The sequence below is a fragment of the Pangasianodon hypophthalmus genome, chromosome 8, assembly GCF_027358585.1.
Source record: "Pangasianodon hypophthalmus isolate fPanHyp1 chromosome 8, fPanHyp1.pri, whole genome shotgun sequence".
Taxonomy (NCBI): domain Eukaryota; kingdom Metazoa; phylum Chordata; class Actinopteri; order Siluriformes; family Pangasiidae; genus Pangasianodon; species Pangasianodon hypophthalmus.
The window spans coordinates 16,387,338-16,409,901 of NC_069717.1; the positions used below are offsets into that span (position 1 = coordinate 16,387,338).

At 38.9% G+C, this 22,564-nt stretch overlaps 1 protein-coding gene across 8 annotated transcripts in view; it reads right to left on the bottom strand.

Moving 5' to 3' along the window:
* LOC113524481 (citron Rho-interacting kinase) overlaps positions 1–20,515 on the bottom strand; it is a 63,188-nt gene extending 42,673 nt beyond the window's left edge. For 3 of the 8 annotated variants that reach the window (XM_053235951.1, XM_053235950.1, XM_053235948.1), the window contains exons 1-9: positions 19,890–20,515; positions 7,346–7,436; positions 6,986–7,158; positions 6,769–6,888; positions 1,236–1,406; positions 1,047–1,100; positions 884–937; positions 583–723; positions 16–159 (exon numbers count right to left, since the gene is read on the bottom strand). In XM_053235951.1, the coding sequence (XP_053091926.1) occupies positions 16–159; positions 583–723; positions 884–937; positions 1,047–1,100; positions 1,236–1,406; positions 6,769–6,888; positions 6,986–7,135 (834 nt within the window). In that variant the 5' untranslated portion in view covers positions 7,136–7,158; positions 7,346–7,436; positions 19,890–20,515. The remainder of the gene's footprint in view (positions 1–15; positions 160–582; positions 724–883; positions 938–1,046; positions 1,101–1,235; positions 1,407–6,768; positions 6,889–6,985; positions 7,159–7,345; positions 7,437–19,889) is intronic. The other 5 variants (XM_034306680.2, XM_053235949.1, XM_034306676.2 and 2 more) reach the window with 4 other exon arrangements.
* Between the last annotated feature and the right edge of the window lie 2,049 nt (positions 20,516–22,564).

Genomic DNA, 22,564 nt, shown 5'->3' on the forward strand with positions numbered 1-22,564 from the left:
CCTGCTGTCCCTTACCATGATTTTATCAGCCATCTGTTGTATCTGCTGTGATTTGGTCTGGATATCCTCTTTTAGTTTGCTCTCCCTGCGCTCCACAATCTCCAGCCTCTTTACTTGATTCTCGAGGGTCTTTCTGCCATCCTGCTCCATCACACACAACTGATGAATGGTGCATGACCATTGTAAAAAGAGACCAGTTCATATGCACTGTAGGATTATTCATGTGTCCACCTTCAAATATCACATACATTCCAATTGTTCCTGATTTTTATATATTTCTATTTTTAATGTTTGAGCAGAGTCTATTGTTGTAAGGACTGAAAAAAAAATATGCCATAAATCCAAAAAAATTCATATTTGTAAATTTGTAAATAATCATATTGTGGAAATTTAGAGAGACAGATAATAAAACATATTGTTTATTTGAATAATGATATTGCATCAAGAAGTCAAAAGCATACAAGTAAAATAGCCATGCCGTAATATGCAATTAATTTATCAAACTAAAAAACAAACTTGAAACTACAGATACTGCGTAATGTCTGCTTGCTCAGTTAAACAGCTCATCTAAGTATATCTAACCTCTGTTTCACGCAAGCGTCTGCGCAGGCTGTCAGTGGAGTCCTCTCTGGTCTGCAGTCGTGTCATATCATGCTCCAGGCGCTCTTTAGCCTGACGAACATTCTGCAACAGCTCTGTGGCCTCAGTACTCGCTTTCACTGCCTGAGAGAGTGAGAGAATCACTGCCTGGGAGAATTCTTGCTCTACAGTTGGTAATATATAATAACTACTTCTGCTATACATCATATATATATATGTTTACTTCAGGCTACAAAATAATGAATAGTAAAGCCATTTCTGAGGTAATCATAATTGTCAGCACCTTGTCTAGCTTGTCCTGAAGCTCCTCAATCTTTCCTTGTTGCTCTTCATTGGTCTGAGTAAATAAGAAAATATATCCAAATGTGGGTTTACACACTTTAAAGCACAAGAAAACATTCAACCCAACACAAACCCCTATTACACTGAGAAAAGATTTTGCAAACCTTCTGCAGTTTAATAAGGAGCTCCTCCATCTCAGCCTTGCCTTGTTCTTTGGCCTGTAAAAATTGTACTACATGTAACGTTGGAGAGTATACTGCCTTCATAATCAAGTGACTATAAGTGACCTTCTGTGTATTTGTCTCTGTATTAAATGTATTTGACTCTAACTCCACCCTATGACACTATCTGACCTTCTGGATCTTCTGTTGGTAGTCTGCTGCCTTCCTTTTCAGCTCCTCACTAGTCTGGCGTGACTCCTTTAACTCGGACTCGTATAAGTCGCTGCGACGCCGAGCGGCAGAGAGGTTCTCCTCCAACTGACGGATGGACACCCGCATCTCTTCCAGCTGAGCATGATACTCCTGTAGTACAAGACAATTCCAGCACTAATGGTTTTTAACATGAATAGAAACACTGCAGAAGAGAAAGAAAAAAAGCAAAGCCTAAAGCGACAGACAGTGGATTCCCTGTGGTTGTATGTGTATAGAGAGACAGAAGGCTGTAGTGCATCAGAGAGAAAACTGTAAAAGATGCACTTCACAAAGGTTTTTAGGTTTTAAAGGATAGGACAAAACACTACGAAAAGACAAACCAGACCTATGAAGTCAATTTCTGCGTATTAGATTTTCCACCATCTTGGATTTTGTCAAAAACAGTTTTTTCGCTACTCCTACTACAAATTTTGTCCAATCCTCACCAATTTGAGCACACATCATCTTCAGAGCAAGCCTCACAAAAGTTATCAAAAGAATTCCAAAGGGTTTGCCCATAATGGGCCAACGAATCTGATGGCAAAGCCACCAAACAGGAAGTGATCAGAATAAATCAGAATAAAGCCAGCAGGTAGCTAAAGTGAGATAATAGTATTCAGCCCCCTGTATGAATACTTATCAGTTATGCAGTTTTAGACTTTTTATTTTTAAAATAATTCTAAGAACATCTAAACACTCTATTTAATTTTATTTCTGCAGAGGGTCAAAATGAGAAGAAAAATATCCTATTCTGTACTTAAATTTGATGCAATACAGCAAAATGAGAAATAATTATTGGAGGTGAACACTTTCTGGAGGCACTGTAATTACAGCAAAGAAAGACAACATTTGTAAGGCAAGTGAAATTACAGCCAAATTCCATATTTAACATACTGAACATGCATATATGCAAGTAAAAGCTGAGTGGCTTGCCATAGACAAAAGAAGACAGTTCTTTTGGTTAATGGATTAATGCCTGAAAGGCCAAAGAGTGGGTGTACAGTGTGAACATTACAATCCAGTCCTGGCTTCTTAAATGAGTCACTTACATGTTCATGTTCCCACTGTTCATGTTCAAAGGATTAATAAGAAAATAACAAATCAGAATAGTATTAAAACAATAAAAAATTACAGGAAATGTAACAGTAACATGTGTAACAGTAACAGTAATTGTTTTTGATGTACAGTGGGGTCCAAAAGTCTAAGACCACATTGAAAATCTGAGATTACTGGAAATAAATAGAAAATTTTAGAATTTTGAAATATTTTAAACAAAGAAAGTAAATGTTCAGTATCAATACCTTTGGACCCCACTGTATATACTAGTGGCAACTTACTGGTTATGGTTCTCTAGTGACTAGAATTGAGTTAAAATCGAAAGAGACTGTTGGGTCAGTTAGACAGTCCCCTTCTAAAGTATTGTTAAAAGACATTTGGGTTTGAGATCAAAAGATGAATATGAGAGAATAGAATTTCTGAATTTCATTTCATTTCATGACATGTGTCACTCTGCCTCACCCTCAGCAATGGAGCCCCCCCATGGTTGTGTCCTGAGTTCCCTGCTGTATTCATTATACACTTATAACTATGTGGCCACTTCCAACTATACCACCATTGTTAAGTTTGCTGACGACACTATTGTGGTGGGCCTGATCTCTGATAATGACAAGAAGGCCTACTTAGAGGAGATTAATAGCCTGGAGAACTGGTGCCAGGAGAACAACCTCCTCCTGAATATCAGCAAGACAAAGGAGTTGATAGTGGACTTCATCATGAAGCAGGAGAGGAGCTACCACCCCCTTAACATCAATGGTGTCCCAGAGGAGAGAGTGGATAGTTTCCGGTACGTTGGTGTCCACATCACACAGGACCTGTCATGGTCCTGTCACATTAACACCCTGGTGAAGAAGGGCTGTCAGCATCCTTATCATCTTAGACACTTAAAGGACTTTAAACTGCCCTTTGAGGAGCTAAGGAACATGCACCATCTAGAGCATCTTGCCAGGAAGCATCACAGCCTAGTTCGGGAACAGCACCAAGCAGGATAGGCGGGCTCTCCAGAGGGTGCTGCAATCAGCTGAACGCACCATCCGCACTGAGCTCCCTGAGCTGCAATCTATCTACAGCAAGCAGTGCTGGACTGAGGCCAGGAAGATTGTGAAGGACTTCAGCCATTTGAACAATGGACTCTTCTCACTGTCGTGGTCAGAGAATTGTGGAATACTAACAACCAGACATCAAACAGGTTGGCAGACAGACACATTATGAGAGCTGTGAAGAAAAACCTAGAAACAACAACCAGTGACATCACCAACAACCTCCAACAGGACAGAGGGTATCACAATCCACCATTCAAAGAAGACTTCGAGAGCAGAAATATAGAGGCCATACCACAAGATGCAAACCACTCATCAGTAGTAAGAATCGGAAGGCCAGATTGGAATTCACAGAGAAATACAGAGATGAGCCACAAAAGTTCTGGAAAAGGATTATCCTCTACCAAAGTGATGGAAAGGCCAAAGAGCAGAGAAAGAAAAGATCTGCTCATGATTCAAAACGTACAAGCTCATCGGTCAAGCACGGTGGAGGTAGTGTCACGGCCTGGGCTTGCATCACTGCTTCTGGCAAAGGCTCACTAATCTTTATTGATGATTTACTTTAATTTACTTTAAGACTATCTGTTCCTATAAATTTGTTCATTGAAAAATTGTGTGGTCTGCCCCCAAAGGTGCCATATTCTGAGTTGTTTAACACATCTAGATGTAAATATCAGGAAATGAAAGCTGAAATTCTGATCTATCTTCTCATATTCATCTTTTGATCTCAAACTCAAATGTCTTCAGTGTATAGCAACAACAATAGAACTGGCTTTGCTGTTCCAATACTTTCGTAGGGGACTGTATGCTTATACTGCACTGTGTGTTGGAAGTTATCTTTGATAAATCAGTGAATAACAATTGATAACTATAGTATAGTATGCCATACAATTAATTTCCAATAAATAAAATAATTATAAAATGTTCTAAAAAATAAAAATCATTATTAAACCACAGAATTAAATATCACAGAAATTCAAATGAAACATCAACAGCAGGTCAGTTTCTGGTAATCAAAACTGTAATTACAGGCAAACAGAAATAACTAAGTATTACTTGACATTTTGTTAAATTACCATCTTGCTGAAGACTATAATGTGAACCAAACTCTGGTTCACATTAAACCATTCTGGTTGCGTAAATCCTCTCAGTTGAAATGAACATTTAATTATCAATAGCAAGATAATTGCTCTGCTCTTCAAACAACTTCGGTCATGAAGGTGATGTTGCCAGAAGTAAATGGGCACAAGAAAATCTGCAGGAGTTCTAATATATACAGTATATAGAAAATTGGGGATGAACATCAAACTAAAAAAAATCTAAACTTACAAAAAAGCCATATACATAAACCATAAAAGTTTCACCAGACATCCATTAATGCTAACAAAACCAAATAGCTCTCAATGCTATGTCTGTCCAGACATGCTTATCCAAACATTACAATGAAAAATTAGGTAGAGTATGATATTAGCTTGGCAAAACATTACAGTCAAGCAGTTTAAACATAATTGGTTGTGATAATTAATTGCTTGTGAATTTGATTCTCTAAACAGATCTGCTTAAACCTGGAAACAGACAATGTGGGATCAGACACTTAATACATATTCACTTCACTGGTTGAGAGAGACATAAGACTGGGAATTAATAAGAAAAAGCATCAGTACCTCTCTGTCATCAGATGTCTTTATAAGTACAGGAGGTAAATGGTTAATCTAGCTGAAACTCTGAGTGCAACTAATTGAAGCCCTATTGCCAGCATGCCATGCCTGCCTCCTCACTACATCTGCACTGTTCACTCCTGGCTACCATTTTTGGTTGCCATGGAAACCAGAGTGCAATAGCACACAGAGTTGAAGGAACAGAACTGTGCCTGATAGCAGTTTGTTTTTTCTATTAGCTCTCCCCTTATTCTGCATATAGAATAATACTAATAAATTTATACTGATTAATCTAACACTCTGTGCCACCTACGTGCTACTGTTTCCTAGAGTGAAATGTAAGAAAGAAATAGATGTAAGACTGTAGCACAACATGAGCTCATTTTTCTTGGAAGCCATGGTTTCAGTAGGTGACATTACATGGACATTTGTAAAGGTGACATTACATGGGCATTTGTGCCTTTAAATCTGTTGCAGGAAGAAATGTGTTGCTCCTGGTGTACATCTAATTAACACATGCACTGCAGGAAGCTGACACCAATGGCAAAAAAACCCATACAATATAACCTAATGACAGTAGGTCCAACACACTCCAAAGGTGTGTGCTCAAAGGTGCAAATGTAATACTGTCAATAGCTCTAACCAATGCACCTAAAAATAACTAACACATGTATTGTAAAAAGCTAATATCATGAAGCCATAGCACCAGCAGGAAGTTTTGTGTCTCTGACAGGTTAATACACTGGCACCTTCTGTTCCACAAAATTTTCATTCTTCTGGACAATTTTTATTATTTTGTGTCCCCTGGCTATTTGTCTTGAGCTCATCCCTACCTTTTTCCTTTATAACACCCCCGCATATGATGAAAATTACATGCAATGTGACCTAATGAAAAACATCTCACACTAAAGAACAAAATGCAATACTACACAATACAAGAGCAATTCGTATAAATTATGTAAGAGTGACTGTATTTGGATTGCTGTTGATTGACACATAGTAGGTACACTAGCATAGAACATACTGCAAAAAAATGAAAATATCTTGAATATAGTCAAATTTATCTAGTGTTTCCTGTCATAAGATTACAACAAACCAAATATAAGATTATTAAACCTATTTCTTGACATTTTTGTTACTAATTTCAAACTTGAATTAGTATTGCTCTATTGGCAGATAATTTAGCTTCTTTCTAGAAATAAATGCTTAAAATGACTTGAAATTAATGAAAATGTAAAGAAATAGGTTTGATAATCTTATATTTGGTTTATTGTTATTGTAATTAATCTTATATTAGGAAATACTAGCTCATTTTGACTACATTCAAGATATTTTCACTTGCTAAGGTGTCGTTTTTTTTTTTTTTTTGTAGTGCTCTTTCCTCACTCCTAGTGTAGTACAGTCAATCCTTGGACTCAACATGTAGTCCTCATCTTTGCGTTATCTTAGCTCATAGAACACCTGCACCTTCACTGTCCCATAATGGTACAGATGTGTTGGGAGCTGGAATAAAGCTAAAACATGAACCACCTTGTGAGTAAAAAGAAACACTGGCATACATCATCTTCACCTAACTTCAGAACCTAAACACACTCATCGGTAGCTCCAAATAAGCTAAGACAATCATTTTGAGATATATGGAAGCTGCACTATTAGAGCACTGCAGAAGCAGGCAAATGTATTTGTACTGTACGAGGATTATGTGAAGTCTTTGTGCACCTGTTCTTTAATCTCCTGCAGTTTATTGCTCTGCTCACGGATGTTGTGGAGCAGCTGCAGAGCTTTATCGTCCTCCTGAGAGACCTCCATACGAGCCTGCTCCAAACTGCGCTTCAAACTCTACACACAAAACATTCAAATGTTCATGATTTAGATACAATACTTTATGATTTGAAAATGATGGACTGATGCATGATCTGTGTAAATATAAACCCACGCTGCACTCTGTGATGTAGGTAGCCAGGTCCTGCTCCAAGATGCTTCGCTGGGTCTCAGAGGCTTTCAGCTCAACATCCTTCTGCTGGAGGACTGACTCCAGGTCAGACATTGTCCTCTGCACTTTAGAGATCTCCTGCTCCATCTTCATAAGCAAGAATGCATACCACTGCACTAGGAGATATGAATATAAAAAAGCAACAGGACTTTTGATTCTGCCAATTATTTGTCACATTTACAAACAATACTCTAATCACCTCTAATTATGAATAATAAATCTATTACATGAATGTAACAACTTGTATTCATCTTATTCAAAATATTTTTAAATAAATGGTAAACAACTTAACTCAATAGCTACCTTCAAATATATTTCTTGGTGCAGCTATGGAGCTGATAAGGTTTTTTTTCTCTTGTGCTGCTGTTGATCTAAAAGGAGTGCGGTTCTTGCCCTTAAAAAAATAAGAGGTGTGGTATGAAAACATTTATACCATAGATCAACGCTTCTCAAACCTCTGGGCCCCCTAGAAGGTTCACATCTCTGTGTTGTGTGAGTTGGGATAGAGCAAAAGATGTGGACCATCTGGAGACCCTGAAGACTGACTTGAAAACCACTGCAGTAGATCAACAAAAATTATCATTATATTTATAATAATCATTGTTATATACTGTATAACATAACATTATAACATTATTATAAGTTTTTGCGCATGTCCCTAAAGCTAATAAAAGTAATTTCAAGTAACTAGGATTGTTTTCTGAGACTGAATTCAAGTTTCAAATATTACAAATGATCTTTAACCATTTGGATAAAACTAAGAAGTTAACGTAATGTAAATATCGTGCTGAATCTGCATAGAATAATTCACTACAATTAATCTAATAACTTGAGAAGTAAGTTAAGGCTATCCAACAAATGGGATGTCAAACAAACTCCCTGATTCCTATTAAAAATACAAAGCTAATAAATGTTGTGGCATTGCTCTGTGTTCAGTAAAATATAACACACATTATATCAGTCAGAATACTCTGTTTTGGTATTAGGCATGCACATAGGATACTTGCCATTTGAGAGAGAATAAGGGAAAGAAGATGAGTAACCATAAAAGATGAGATAATAAAAGAATGGGCTCTTCTTCCACTCCAGCCCTAAATTTATTCCCAACAGAGGAATATGGAAGGATTGCTCTCTAATTCTTCATTTCTTCGTAATGTTGTTGTTAAATCTGCACTGTCAAAGGATGTTGTGCATTGATGCACACCTTAGGTGAAGGCAATTCTAGTACATGATTTATTACTACTCTTTTCAGGGTTGACTGTCCTGAAAATAGACCCATGACCTATTGTTTGAGTCAACTTCTTACATTGTGAGCAAATTTTATAAATCCATTAATTCATAACTTGTGAATTATTGAACTTTCCCAGCCCCCTGCATTTTCAGTCACATTATTAAAGGCAGGTGTGAGTAATAATGTACATACACCCTGAGGTGTTGGTCCAGCACATGTGTTATTTTCCTGCAAAGAGGGAAACTGGACATACCTAGTCAGATAGCAAACATGGCAGCCCTGTGCCTGGGACTTGGCAAACTTACAAGGAGGTAGTTCAGCTAATGGGGAACACCTCCAGAAAAGTGGAAGTTGATCTGTTTGTGAACAGATGATTCACCGTCATATGTGATTCACAGACAGGGCAAAGACAAATGCTATGGAGCATACCAATAGTTGTATGATTTTCTGCTGCTCAGCATTGCAAGTGACAAACTATTGTATGTAGTAAATTGACTAATTGATGCATGCTATAACTACCTTCTGGGCAGCACTGAGATGGCAATTATGAACTGGCAACATCCAGCTCACAATCTACACAATCTACATTCACCAGATTTTGCAGATTGAATGCTGCTTCTTTGCAACCCATGTTCTCTGTTGTAGGCTTGCGTGATCCTCACCCTCAATAGGGAGCAATTTCAGAAATTTTAATTCTCAGTGGAATCAGTAGCATTAGCCCTTAACTGCTCAGTTGTATTCTGTATCAAAAGTTGCATTAGATAAAATTTGGCATCAGCTAAATGTAAAGTATCAGTAGACTGAATGATTCTCTTATGGTATCAGTACTATTTATGCTGTCTGTTATTGTCTGTTCTGTTGTTCTGTTATTGTCTGTCAAAGTGTGCTATACGTTCATGTTGTGTATTATGAACATCACCTTCCATTAAACAAGAAAAAGTTTTATTCAGGTTTTAAAATATATTTCATAATGCAATTGGTCATATCATCAGTGATGTAACCCTGGTCATCTGGTGTTTTGGGTCTTTCAACATCAGACACCCTCGCCCAGGTGACCCAGCTGGAGGGTGACCTGGCCTTGGCTTTTGTTCAAGTAGCTTATATTCTACAGATTACCCCACTCATCCTTCAGGGTCACCTCGGTCCATATAGATTTCTCCCCATAAATATGTATACCTAACACAACTAGAAGTTTACATGCATTAGCGCATGACACTAGCACACATCTCACACCTCTCTAAATAGCATGAATCCAAGGAGTGTTCTTTTTGATCCACAGCTATCTAGAGGCCTTCTCTACTGCCTCTGTGTTGGTTCTGATGGCCTACCTCATGCTTGTGCACATCTGTGATGCCCAGGAGGCTGTAGGCCTTACATAGGAACTAAGCTGCCAAGCCTCTACAGCTCACCTCCATAGGCTCGCCCCTTGCTCTCCACCCTTGTCAATTGCCTGCCTTCCTGGTTGGAAGCACTTGCACAGGTCTCCAGTGCTGCAGAGGTCTCAGTGCTACAGTGGTGTTGGCCTTCAGGTCTAGTAGTTCTGAGTGAATAGTGTAAAGCTACAGAGCCCTGCTTGGCTGGATACAACTGTCCCCACCATAGCTCTGTGCCATAGCCATGACTCAGCCTGGTCCACTGTGTCCTGTGCCGTCCATTTTCACCCAGTTCATATTTCAATGCCAGGGTGGTAGACTTTTGGGTCACTTGGCTGTACTGAAGCACCTCTCTTGCATGGCTGTCTATAAACTCCTCAGTCAGACTGCTCATGGGGAGCCTCAGTTTGTTGTTGTCCATGTACAGAGCAATGTTTCTCAGGCTTTGTGGCAGGCCCAGCCACCTGCGGAGGTAATGACTGATCTTCCTTTCAAAGCCCTCCACAAACGATAAGAAGTCATAGACCAATAGTGGCCATAAAATCTCAGGAAGGATGCCATGTTAAATCCTGGCTTTAAATTTCCCTGGTAGCCCTGAGTTGCCCACTGTCATCAACCATGTCTCCAACTCCTGGTTCGTGGCTTTAATGGATGAAGCATCCTGCAGAGTGCTGTCTTCCCAATGCTGTTGACAGGCTTCTCAGTAACTGATGGTATCTTGGTGCCTCCCAGAAAAAAGGAAACTGTAAATGAAATGCAGTGAGGATCCCTTTCTCCAGCTGGTGCCACTCTGACATGACTGCCCCAGAGCTTCAGCTTGGTGCTATGATAATAGTCCAAAATGAGGTCTCTGACCTTGAGTGAGATGCCACTACAGTGCTGTCTCCACCAGCTTTTGAAATATGGATCCATTTGCATTGGTGAGGTTCAGCCACAAAACTGTCAGGTACCCTCTTCCTTCTTGTGCCTCTCTGATCAGTTGGGTCACAAATCCTGTATGTGCAAAGGCATACTGCCTCATTTTGGAATCCCACTCTTCTGGACATCGTTGTCGATGTACTAATTCTTTAGGCAATAATCAGTTAGCTGTCGCAATTATAACTTATAATAATGTCACAATACTGAAGAATATCTTCCCTTCAATGCTGAGCAGCGAGACTGTGCTCTGTCTTTATTGAGTTCTCCTCTTTGGGAATCCAGACACCTTCTGCAACCTTCCTAGAGGAGGGTGCTACCTTCCCCCTCCTCCAGATAACCCTCAGGATCTTTCACGGTTGTACACTTTGTAGGGCACTCAGGTCAGAGGGCTGAACTGGCTCTGGTAGCCTTGACGACCTGGATTTCCCACACCTTGGCTTCTTGGTATTAAAATGAAGTTGTTTCTGCAGGTCCTCCTCCCTTGCTTCATCCCTGTAGGTGCTGTGGAAATGATGTTCTGTCTCTTCTCTGGAACAGATTAGGTGGCCACTGTATTTCTGCCCTAGCAGCTGTCTGGTAAACCGATATGGATTTGAAATGAAGGCTGAATGCTTCCTGGTTCTTGCTCACCTTCTATGCTCTTCATCCCTGTGGATAATCATAAGCTTCTTTCTGTGGATACCATGGAGTATACACAGCTCACGCCTTATTTGGCTGATTTTCTCTGCCCTATGGTTATTCACGTAGCCCTACCACTCTACTGTGCCAAAACTTTCAGCTGCAAGGCTGATGATGATGGTTGACATCGTTTAGAGTCTCCTGTCACCATCCCCCTTCAGTATTGTTTCCAGGATATTGTCCACATCATCATCAAACTGGAGCCAGTCCTTCTCCTTGCTTCCTGCAGGCTACATAAGCCACCAATTTTCTACTGCTCTGCTTGGGTTGGAGCTCCTGGCACACAGAGGTTATGGGAGTAGTGGGGTGATTCCTGGCCAGGCTCCTCCTGTATCTCACCAAAATTTTTTCCTTTTTTATTTTTCCACATCATGATAATATGTGATTTAATGTAGTCTAAGTCATGAAACAATTGTTCACCAGGTTGTTACCCAGATGAAGATGCAATAATTGAATATGAAACCTGATGTGTATACATCTGTTCACATCTAGAACAAGATTATTTCCAAAATGTCTCCAATTAGAGATTAACTTTTTTTTTTCTCTTTTCAGTGACTCAATTCATTTGAGTTCAATGAGTTCAAATCACTTTCAGTTAAAATATTTGTTCACCAATTCACTCAGTTGCCCTGTTTGCCCAAATGTGATCTGGATAGGCCCCATCAAAGGCAGACAACAAACTGTTCGAGCAGTGTAAAGCAGTTAATAATCCTTGCTTTTCTATGTTATTTGGTAATGTACTTATATGTTAAGAAGAAATATTTTACACACCTAACCCAAAGCTGGAAATCTCCAGCACAGCCCAAATGAGACTCACTGACTCAACAGATTCACTGAATGAGAAATGGATGCTTTAAAAACAGCTACATAAAAACATACATAACATAAATCCTAAAGAATAATAGATTTTCTTTATTTAGAAATAAAATCAGGTAGTCTTACTAATTGCCGTAAAATTATCAAGTAGCTGTTAAAGCGGCTGATTGCTGAAATATCAGTTCAGACATCTTATACTTACAGAACAAAAACACAAACAAAATAATTTCTAAGATGCTGAGAAGCTCCACCAGCAGTGCTGCATTTCTTGCTATTTTTGGTTTACTATTTAGGTATGTTCTCACTCTCAACATACATGTTTCTGTTGACAAATATCAAAATGTACAAATAGATCAACACAAGCAATTATAAAAATGTCATTATCAAGAAAACTTAAACAGCATAACTGATTTCGGCATGCATTATTATAGCAAATATTGCCATCAATTATCTGGAAGTAATCTTGTCTAGAATGTTCTGTGGCAAGTATAAGAATAGTGGTCTATCTTAGTTGCATTAGTGGCTCTTGGTCACGTTATTTTATCTGAACCAACAATGGTGATAAAATTTACTTGCCCTATTACACATGAAATAAAGCATTTTGGTTTTCATGTTAAAAGGAGATTAAATCTATGAAAAAGTAGTTTAATTAAATATACAGCAACATATCTGACATGACTCCATTGTAGCTTTTAATATGTTCATGTCATGCTGTTCATATCCTCCCACTTGTTATAACTGCACATGTGCATTCAAACAACAATTTTGGTAACGTCGGTCATTTTTCAGATTTTTTGATAAATTGCATCTATAACATATCTTCTCTTGTAGTAATAAAACTATCAAAACAGAAAAGTGTCAGTTTGACTGTTTTTGTATGCTCATATCCACTGCATTCCCTTAAACTTTGATGAAGGCTTTAAGCTCCACCCACGTGGCACAATCATGTTATGTTTTGTATTCATGAAAAGCTTATTTCCTAATATAGTATATCAGATTATATGTCATTATGATATACATAAACCACATAAACTTACTAGAGTGTAAACACATGAAATCACATGTAATTTTAAAATCCATTTTGCTTAAATACATTTCTTCTATAAAAAAAAAATCAGTTTCTAGACCTGCATTCATGCACATTTACATTCACCCTCAGAAATACTAAACTGTACTTTTGCTTGTTGTCTTACCCTCAAGGGTACATCTTTTGTACCTTTAATATCTATCTTTCACCTGGAAATGTGGATATTTTGCTTATTTTTCTGAGAGTGTTCATCAGACTTCATGTGAAAACCATAATGAATTTCCTCTTTACACTGTTGCACTTTTTGACCATGTAGTACACAGTTATAGGAAGGAATTATTTATAATTGCACTGTTTGTTGTTACTCAGATCTGAGACTGGTTTCTCTCAAGGTTTCTTCCTCATGTAATCTCAGGGAGTTTTTCCTTGCCACTGTCACCTCTGGCTTGCTCATTAAGGATACATTTATAAATGTTTGAGTTTAAAACTTATATCCTGAATTTATAAATTTCCGTAAAGCTGCTTTGTGACAATGGCCATTGTTAAAAGTGCTATAAAAATAAAATTGAATTGAATTGAAATTGAATTCCTATCCCCATTTACAAGGATATTACAGAGAGAATTTCCCAATTTTCTAAAATGTTCCAATACAAAAAAATAAATAAATAAACGGATTTGAATAATTTTTTTTTTAATTTTAAAAGCCATTGAATTAATATTGATAATTAATATAGAAAATTAAAGACCATTACATCCATAATATTGAAATGTACACTATATGGCCAAAAGTTTGTGGACACCTGACCATTGCACCAACATGTGCTTATAGAACATCTCATTCCAGATTTAGTTCCCCTTTGCTGTTATAATAACCTCCATTCTTTGAGAAGGCTTTCCACTAGATTTTGGAGAATGGCAGTGGAGATTTATCCATTCAGACACCAGAGCATTAGTGAGGTCAGGTGCTGATGTTGGGCAGGGAGGCCTGGGGCACAGTCAGCATTCTAGTTCATCCCAAAGGTGTTAAGTGGGGTTGAGGTCAGGGCTCTGTGCAGACCACTCAAGTTCTTCCACTCCAACCTTGGCACACCATGTCTTTATGGACCTCGCTTTGTGCACAGTGGCATCGTCATGCTGGAACATCTTAGTTGGGCCTCTTAGTTCCAGTGAAGGAAGTTGTAATTCTACAGCATACAACAACATCCTATACAAATATGTGCTTCCAACATTGTGACAGCAGTTTGATGAAGGAACACATAGGTGTGATGGTCAGGTGTCCACAAACCTTTGGTCATATAGTGTTTTAGGTTGAAAACCACACATCTGTTTTTATTTATTTTGAATTAACATCCTTGAAAAAAAATTTTTTTTTCAGTGTTCGGAGATTCATATTTTAAAATTCAGGTTTTCAAAAAAAAATGATCTATATTATATATACTATCTATTAAGTATGCTACTTAAGGGCAGGCAAAGGCAATCGAGCCTGGAACGTGTTGTAAAGCATGTGCCTCTCACTATATCAACAGAATACTGAGAAGAAATTTGTGAATTTTAATCAGATTAATAAAGAAATCTGTCTTATAACTATCGTGTTATTTCTTTAGCGTTAGTCTGCAACGTACAAAAGCTCCAGGCTTGACTGCCTTTGCTAAATACATAGACGCTGCATTGGCCGCTGGATGGTACGTCAACGTCGCCGCCATATTGAACTTGCTATAACTCTCATAATTGGACTGGAGAAGATATGTCTGACTATTATTGACTATATTATACTACTGTTTATACTACATATACTATTTGCTATTATCCCTCTATTATTATTATTATTATTATTATTATCATCGCATAAATGTTTTATTGCTGTAACTGTAAATGTTAAGAGCCGGGGGGTGAAAACTTTTGAACACAATGGAGATGTGCACATTTTTCTTATTTTGCCTAAATATCATATTTTTTTCATTTAGTACTGCCCTTCAGAGGCTACAGAAGATAGTTACATGTTTCCCAGAAGACAAAATAAGTTAAATTTACCCTGATCTTCAAATTCAAAAAATGAAATGCATGATTTTTCCTTATGGAGCATCAGTGAGCGTTTGAACCTTCTGTAATAGTTGTAATAGTCTCTCAGTTGTCCTCAGTGTGAAACGATGGATCTCAAAATCATACAGTCATTGTTGGAAAGGGGTTCAAATACACAAAAATGCTTGAAAATCAAAGAATTTGTGGGACCTGAAGGATTTTTCTGAAGAACAGCAGGCAGTTTAACTGTTCAGGACAAACAAGGGACTCATGAAGAACTATCAGTAAACAAAAAAACACAGCTGTGGATCATTCAGGTAACAACACAGTATTAAGAATCAAATGGATGTAAACTTTTGAACGGGGTCATTTTTATAAATTCAACTATTATTTTCTCTTGTGGACTATATGTAAACATCTGTTATGTGAAATATCTTATTCAGGTCAGCACTAAATAAACAATAACATGCATTTTGTATGATCCCTCTTATTTTGGTAAAATAATAAACATTTTGCAGATTCTGAAAGGGGGAACTTTTGACCTCAACTCTATGTAAACGTTATTGTGCTTTTTATACAGAAAAACCGCAGATCCCCTTTTTACTTGTATTTGTTTATAGGGCAATATGGCTGGTCCAATATGGTGGATGCGTTGACGTATCGCAGAAACGGGCCAAAGCAGCCAATAAGGCATCTGGAGTGGAGTTAAATGTGGTGACTCAGATCAACTGGCCACTGAGCCATTTGGTTTGCTGGGGATAGTCCCACCTGGGGGCTGTGGAGATGGCTTGGGGATCACATATGGGGAGCTGTACTGTAATGGCTTGGGACTGCGACTGCTGTAGTGGCTTTGGGACTGCAGTTGCCACGAGCACCTTCGTACTCAGGACTCCATCAGTGGACAGTGGATAGATTTTAACCAACCGGACTTCTTGCAAAAACTGTGATGAATTTATTGGTTGCACAATTGCACTATTTGTCCATATAGTACACAATAATAGAAGGGATTTATTTATAATTGCACTATCCGTTGCACCCAGATGAGGATGGGTTCCCTTTTGAGCCTGGTTCCTCTCAAGGTTTCTTCTTCATATCATCTCAGGGAGTTTTTCCTTGCCACCGTCGCCTCTGGCTTGCTCATTAGGGATAAATTCACAGTGATTAATTCACATATTTACAATATATCTTTTTTTTTTTTTTTGTGAAGCCATTTATTTCTGTAAAGCTGCTTTGTGACAATGTCCATTGTTAAAAGCGCTATACAAATAAAATTGAATTGAATTGAGCAATAAGGAGGGCTCTGCTGAGGAAAGTAGGCTCTCCAGGTTACATGGTCTTGGCTCCTGGATCATTTATTTCAGCTGAGGCATGTTGGCTAAGCTGTTCATTCATCTACAGAGCAACTCAATACTGCTTTCTGGGCTTCTTGCAGTGATATTGGTTAGTGGGCCTGGGCATTTACAAACAACAGGCTGCTTAGACTGAGGAAAAGTTTTCAACTCCACACCACTCGTTAGAAATAAACATCCTTTTACAGAATGCCATAGAAGCATAGCTTCATTGAGCTACCAAAATTTTGCAGCATTCTTGGTACACTAAAAAGTTGACACACCCCTGTTAAAATGGCAGGTGTTTGTGAACCCGAGTTATATCATGTCAGATCTTTTCCCACTTTTAACATGATATAGAAACATTTTAGGAAATAAAACAAAAAGAAAAAAATTACAGTACCCTTTTATGTTCATGTGTCTGTGCTCAGAATTAACATTTGAACTTATGTCCAAAAGTAATTATCCCGCAACTCTCATCAGTGAAGTGATTCTGGTTAACCCCAAATAAAGATCTGCTGTTTCTGTAGTATTTTCTTGACATCCTTTTGGTTTCAGCCAAAAGGTATTGATCAGGAGAGGGGTACAAAAGAATTTTCAAAACATTAGATATATCATATCCATCCTCAGCAAGTGGAGAAAATGGGGCACCACAGTGACATTACCAAGAACAGGGTGTCTCTCCAAAATTGATGAAAGGACAAGAAGATATCTTATCAGGGAGGCTGCCATGAGACCTGTGGCAACATTAAAAAAGCTGCAGGAATATCTGGCAAGTACTGGTCACTCATTACATGTGACAACAATCTCTCATATTCTTCATGTGTCTATAGAGCTATGAGGTAGGGTGACTAGATAGAAGCCGTTTCTCACAACAAAAAAAAAAAAAGCACATTCAAGCCTGCCTAAATCACCCCAAACCATGTGGCAAAAAGTGTAAAAGGTGTGTTGGACAAAAACAAGAAAGATTATCACCCAAAGAACACCATACCCACAGTGAAGCATGATGGTGACAGCATCATGCTATGGGGCTGCTTCTCTTCAGCTGGGACTGGGGCTCTTGTCAAAATAGAGAGAAACATGGATATCTCCAAATACTAATCTATTTTGGCACAAGACGTGCAATGACGAATGGCTTCAGCAGAAGAAGTCAGCGTTTTGGAATTGCCCAGTCAGAGCCCAGGTGTATTAGCAAAGCAAAGTTGTTTTAACAAAGTATTAGTTAAAGGGTGTGCACACTTGTGAAACCAGGCTATTGTAAGCCAAATTATTAGGACAAACTTCATAATACTACACTAATTACAGGATAAAATTATGGTCCTATTAGTGAATTGTGATAATAAACAGATCATTATCTTTGTTGCCCCAGGCACCAAAAAACTCTGGTGGCACCCACATTTTCCAGTCCAAATAACAGTGAGCACATAGCTGGAGCCTTCAGCTTCCAAGATGTTCGAACAGCAGCTGCGTCAGTGCAGTTCTTGCATAATGGCCCCTTTGGCTCACCACTCTGTGTAGCAGGAAATATGAGGGAAATACCATCTTTCAAAATGGTTAAAAAAAGGGTGGTCCATTGTGTTGTGGGAAAACTCCAGCTCCTAAGGGGCATATTAGTACGGCAGGAGGAGGTGACTGATAGAACCCAAGCTCTGGCCATATTTCTTTCAACAAAAACGGGAAACAAATTTAGGCGTGAGACAAAATTATGGATAAGACAAATTTAACTACAGAATCAGATTGTACACTTTATGGATTAACATCCTAATATTAGTTAACATGAAAAGTATTTTTCACATAATTCCACGTGGACTGACCCTAATGGCTTTTCATATATTCATGCTGCGTGTGTTGTCTGGTTCACTCTTGTCCATCGACCGTATCCATGGTCACGACGCATCACGAGAAATTTTTGTCTCAGTCACGACTCCAGGAAAGGCTCGTTAGTGATGGACATAGCAGTAAAATCTGTTTTTATTTTTTCCACACAAGTCTTAGGTATGGGAGGGGAGACATTTTTCAAAGCAGACTGTTTAGCGCTCGTGGTGACAGAGAAGCACTCGGGGATTACTGAAAGCTGCAAGCTCCTCACGACTCCGATTAACATGCACTGATGTGGCGCAGAGGAAATGCCATCCTGCCTTCAGCTTCTGCAAGGCTACATCTAACATATTTTTATACAGCTTACACCATTACAACCAGCGCATACGAATGCACAAAGTTTAAAATGAAACTAATGTGAAACTAGTAGCAGTTATCAATTAAGTTGACTTAGTGAGCATTTCTCTATTTAAAGTAAAAGAGCTGCAGAGAATTTGTGTAGCAAACACCACAAATACACAATGTAAAGCGTTAGCTTCGCTTCTGTCCTTTCTCATGCTGCACTTTCATTGGTCAGCTGTTTCCATTACACAAGTCATATTCGTGCTGTGTGTGTGTGTGTGTGTGGGTGTGGGTGTGTGGTGTGGGGGGGGGGGGGGGGGGCTGTTTGACTTGCTAGGGTTTCGTATTGGGACGGTATTGTGTTGGGGGGGCTGAAGGGGCTGCACCTGTGTGAGATCTAATTGTTGGCATCTTCAGATCTGTTGCAACTTGTCTCTTTACCTGTAGCTATATTAAGAGATTCTGAGTACGCTGAGGGGCTGGAGATGTGCTGTTTCCATAGAAATAAGTCTCATCCACCATCTTAGCTCTTCATACTGCTCTTTTTCTGATGCATGTTTCTACACCCACATAGTACTTTTCCATTTCAGCATACACCATGGGTATCCAGCCATTACATCACACATATCCAGCTACTATTTGTATGGTTGAGCTCATTAAATACCTGAATGTCAAATCAACAATATGGACATTTAAAAGTACAAACAAGGAAAATATTCTGTTCTGCTCTACAGTGTCACAGAAATGGAATAAAATAAATCTGTGTTAGAAGTTACTTGTTCCAGAGTGCAGTGTCGTGACTACCAGCACTTTCCAACACTGCAAGCACCCACTGTCTGTTCTGTTTCTGGATAAGGTACCAGCTGCAACAACTTGATCTCATTCAAAATGCGTGAGTGCTAAAAAGCATAAGCGATTTCATTTAATTTGATTTGAATGAAGCCAATGGACAAACTACAACCGCTAATGAGAAACCATTTCACTTACCTTATCATTGATAACTTTTCATACCAGTCAGCTCATATGAATTCTTAAGACTTGGCTACACTGGAGAAATATCTGCACTGATACAGGCAATTCTACAGGTGTAACACCACACTGTTAGCTGATTTCAATGTAAACATTCTCGAAGTCACAGTAATCAGGAAAATAAATACTCTTTCTCTCTCTCACATGCAGACATCCACACATGCAGTGTTCACTTGGACATCAACACAATCTTTGTGCAGCTGACTAGCTGTTAACACAGTTGATTGTGCCTTGTAGTCAGAGAGACTATATCCCATCTAGTACTCACTTGCCAAGACTAGTGACTGAGGTTCCACTTCAGAGAGGGTAGGTCCTCAGGAAAGATGCCCAGTGGTGTGGCTTCTTGGATGTCCATAGGCAGTAAGATGGGTTTATGTGTCTGGATGCATTCAGGGAAGTCATCTTCAGAGCAGAGTGCAGTGCTGTTGAGGAAGATTGAGAGATGGGCTGTGAGAGAGGAGGGGAGACAGAAACAGCATCCTAGAGTAGAGCAGCAAATCACACTCGCAAGCAGCTCAGACATACGCAGTTGCACAGTGAGCTTGGCAAAGTGCTCCCTCTCTCCCTTGTACTCTCTCCCACAGTGTGCTCTCTCTCTCTCTCTCTCTCTCTCTCTCTCTCTCTCTCTCACTTACTGCAGTAGCTCTACATAGCAACTGAGTCATTGCCTAAACTCAGTGCTTTCTGTTTATTGCTATCTGAACAGGAATTTATCTTCATTTGGAGGAAGAAAGTCGGATTCTGACACTACATTTCTCAGTAACAAAAGACAACCCTTGTCCTTTGTCTTACTAATGAACCCATTTAAAGGTGCTCTAGGTAAGAGTCTTCTCTGACAGCCCTCATTGTATCATCAAACCTCCACAGAATGGCCCCTGAAATTTTTAGTTAAACTGGTGTGCAGTTTGACTGACAATTTCCCAATGACTTATTTGTAATTAGTTAATAATTAAACTTATTATTTAAAGATATACTGCCCTTGTTATTTTTATACACCCACCGTCCACTTTATTAGGAACACAGTTATCTAATCAGCCAATCATGTGGCAGCATAATGCAAAAAATCATGCAGATACAGGTCAAGAGCTTCAGTTAGTATTCACATCATACACCAGCATTTAGAATAAACTATACAATACTATACACTACCTGTCAAATCAAACCAGTCATTCTCCTCTGCTCTCTCTCATCAACAAGGTATTTCAGCCTGCGGACCCTTCACATACAGGATGTTTTTTGTTTTTCACACCATTCTATGTAAACTCTATAGACAGTTGTGTGTGACAATCCCAGGAGATCAGCAGTTTCTAAAATACTCAAACCAGCCCATCTGTTACCAACAACCATGCCACAGCTAATGTCACAGAAATCACAGATTTTCCCCATTCTGATATTTGATGTGAATATTAACTGAAGTTCTTGACCTGTATCTGTATGATTTTAAGCATGTGCTGCTGCCATGTGATTGGCTGATTGGATAACTACATGGGTGAGTGTATATTCCTGTTAAACTGATGGGTGAGTGTATATTCCTTATTTGGACATTACTCTAATGACATTATTGTGATGAAATGATTTGATACAGTTATCCATGAACTTATAAAGATTGTCTTACAGTTATTACACTATTACGGAGATATTTTCATTGCATGAACATAAGAACATGACTTTATATTTGTCAAGTAAACACATAAGATTTTATCATCACCTTCATGCTATGACCAAGTGCAATTATCACATTTTAATTTGAGTACTTTTCCAAATAATCTGTTAAAAAAAGCCATACAAACTCTAGTGTTAACCAGTAAAGCAAAGTTTAAATTGTTATGGCAGATGAGCGTGTAGAAGCAGAAGCAGAACACAGACACAAGGACAGGAGGTTAAACAGGTTTTCTTGAAGGACTACGAGGGTAGAGACATGTGGGGAAGGAGCATGGTTCAGTGCGACTGGAGGCCAGGACTCAAACACGGTTGAGTGTCAAACACTCTGTCTGTGAGCTACATGGGAGGGGGAGCAAGGGGGAGTGCAAGTGTAGCTTTATGTTGCTTGCAAGGCCAGGGCTTGAACTCAAACTGGCAGAATGAGAGTTGGATGCTCTGTCTATGAGCCACAAGGGGAGGCAAAACAGGACTGGGTGTAGCAGAGTGCAGGCGGGCAGAACAGACACTGGGCAACAAAGAGCTGAGCATAAATGCGAAAGTGACCTTATCATTGATACTGCAATGGTAGCAACTTCCTCTGGAGTTAGGAGGCGGAGTTTTGACATCTTACGAAGCATGTATGGGATCTCATTGTCAAAAGGCATCTATCAGATACAAAAGAATTTCCAAAACTTTAGCCGTGGAACACCATGAACACCATGAAGGCCATCGATTGGAGAAACTTGGGCACCACAGTGACATTACCAAGAACAGGACGATAAAAATTATCAAGGTGGCTGCCAAGAGACCTATGGCAATATAAAAGGAGCGGCAGGAATAATTAGTACTAGTCACTCCCTGCATGTGACTCTTCTTCTGTTCTTTACATGTTTGGGCTATGGGGTAGAGTGGCTAGACAGACGCCCTTTCTCACAAAAAAGGTCTAATATGTATTTTCTGAGTATGTAGCATTAAATGAAACTAGTCCTCCTGGATACATTTATATACATCAGCTTCGTCTAACTAGCAGAGGAGGAGGCATTGCTGTAATTTATAATGATATTCTAGGCAGCACACAAAAACCTGGACATAAATTCAATGCGACTGAAGTTTTTTCTACTAACATACGTAGCCACATATAATAAGTCTACCCAGATGATTCCACTAATTATTATTTACAGACCCCAGGGCCGTATTGTTAATTTCTTTGTGAATCAAACCTGGTTGTTTCTTTAGAGAAGCATTAATTATTGGAGACCTTAATATTCATTTTGATAATCCGTAAGACCATCTGAGAACAGT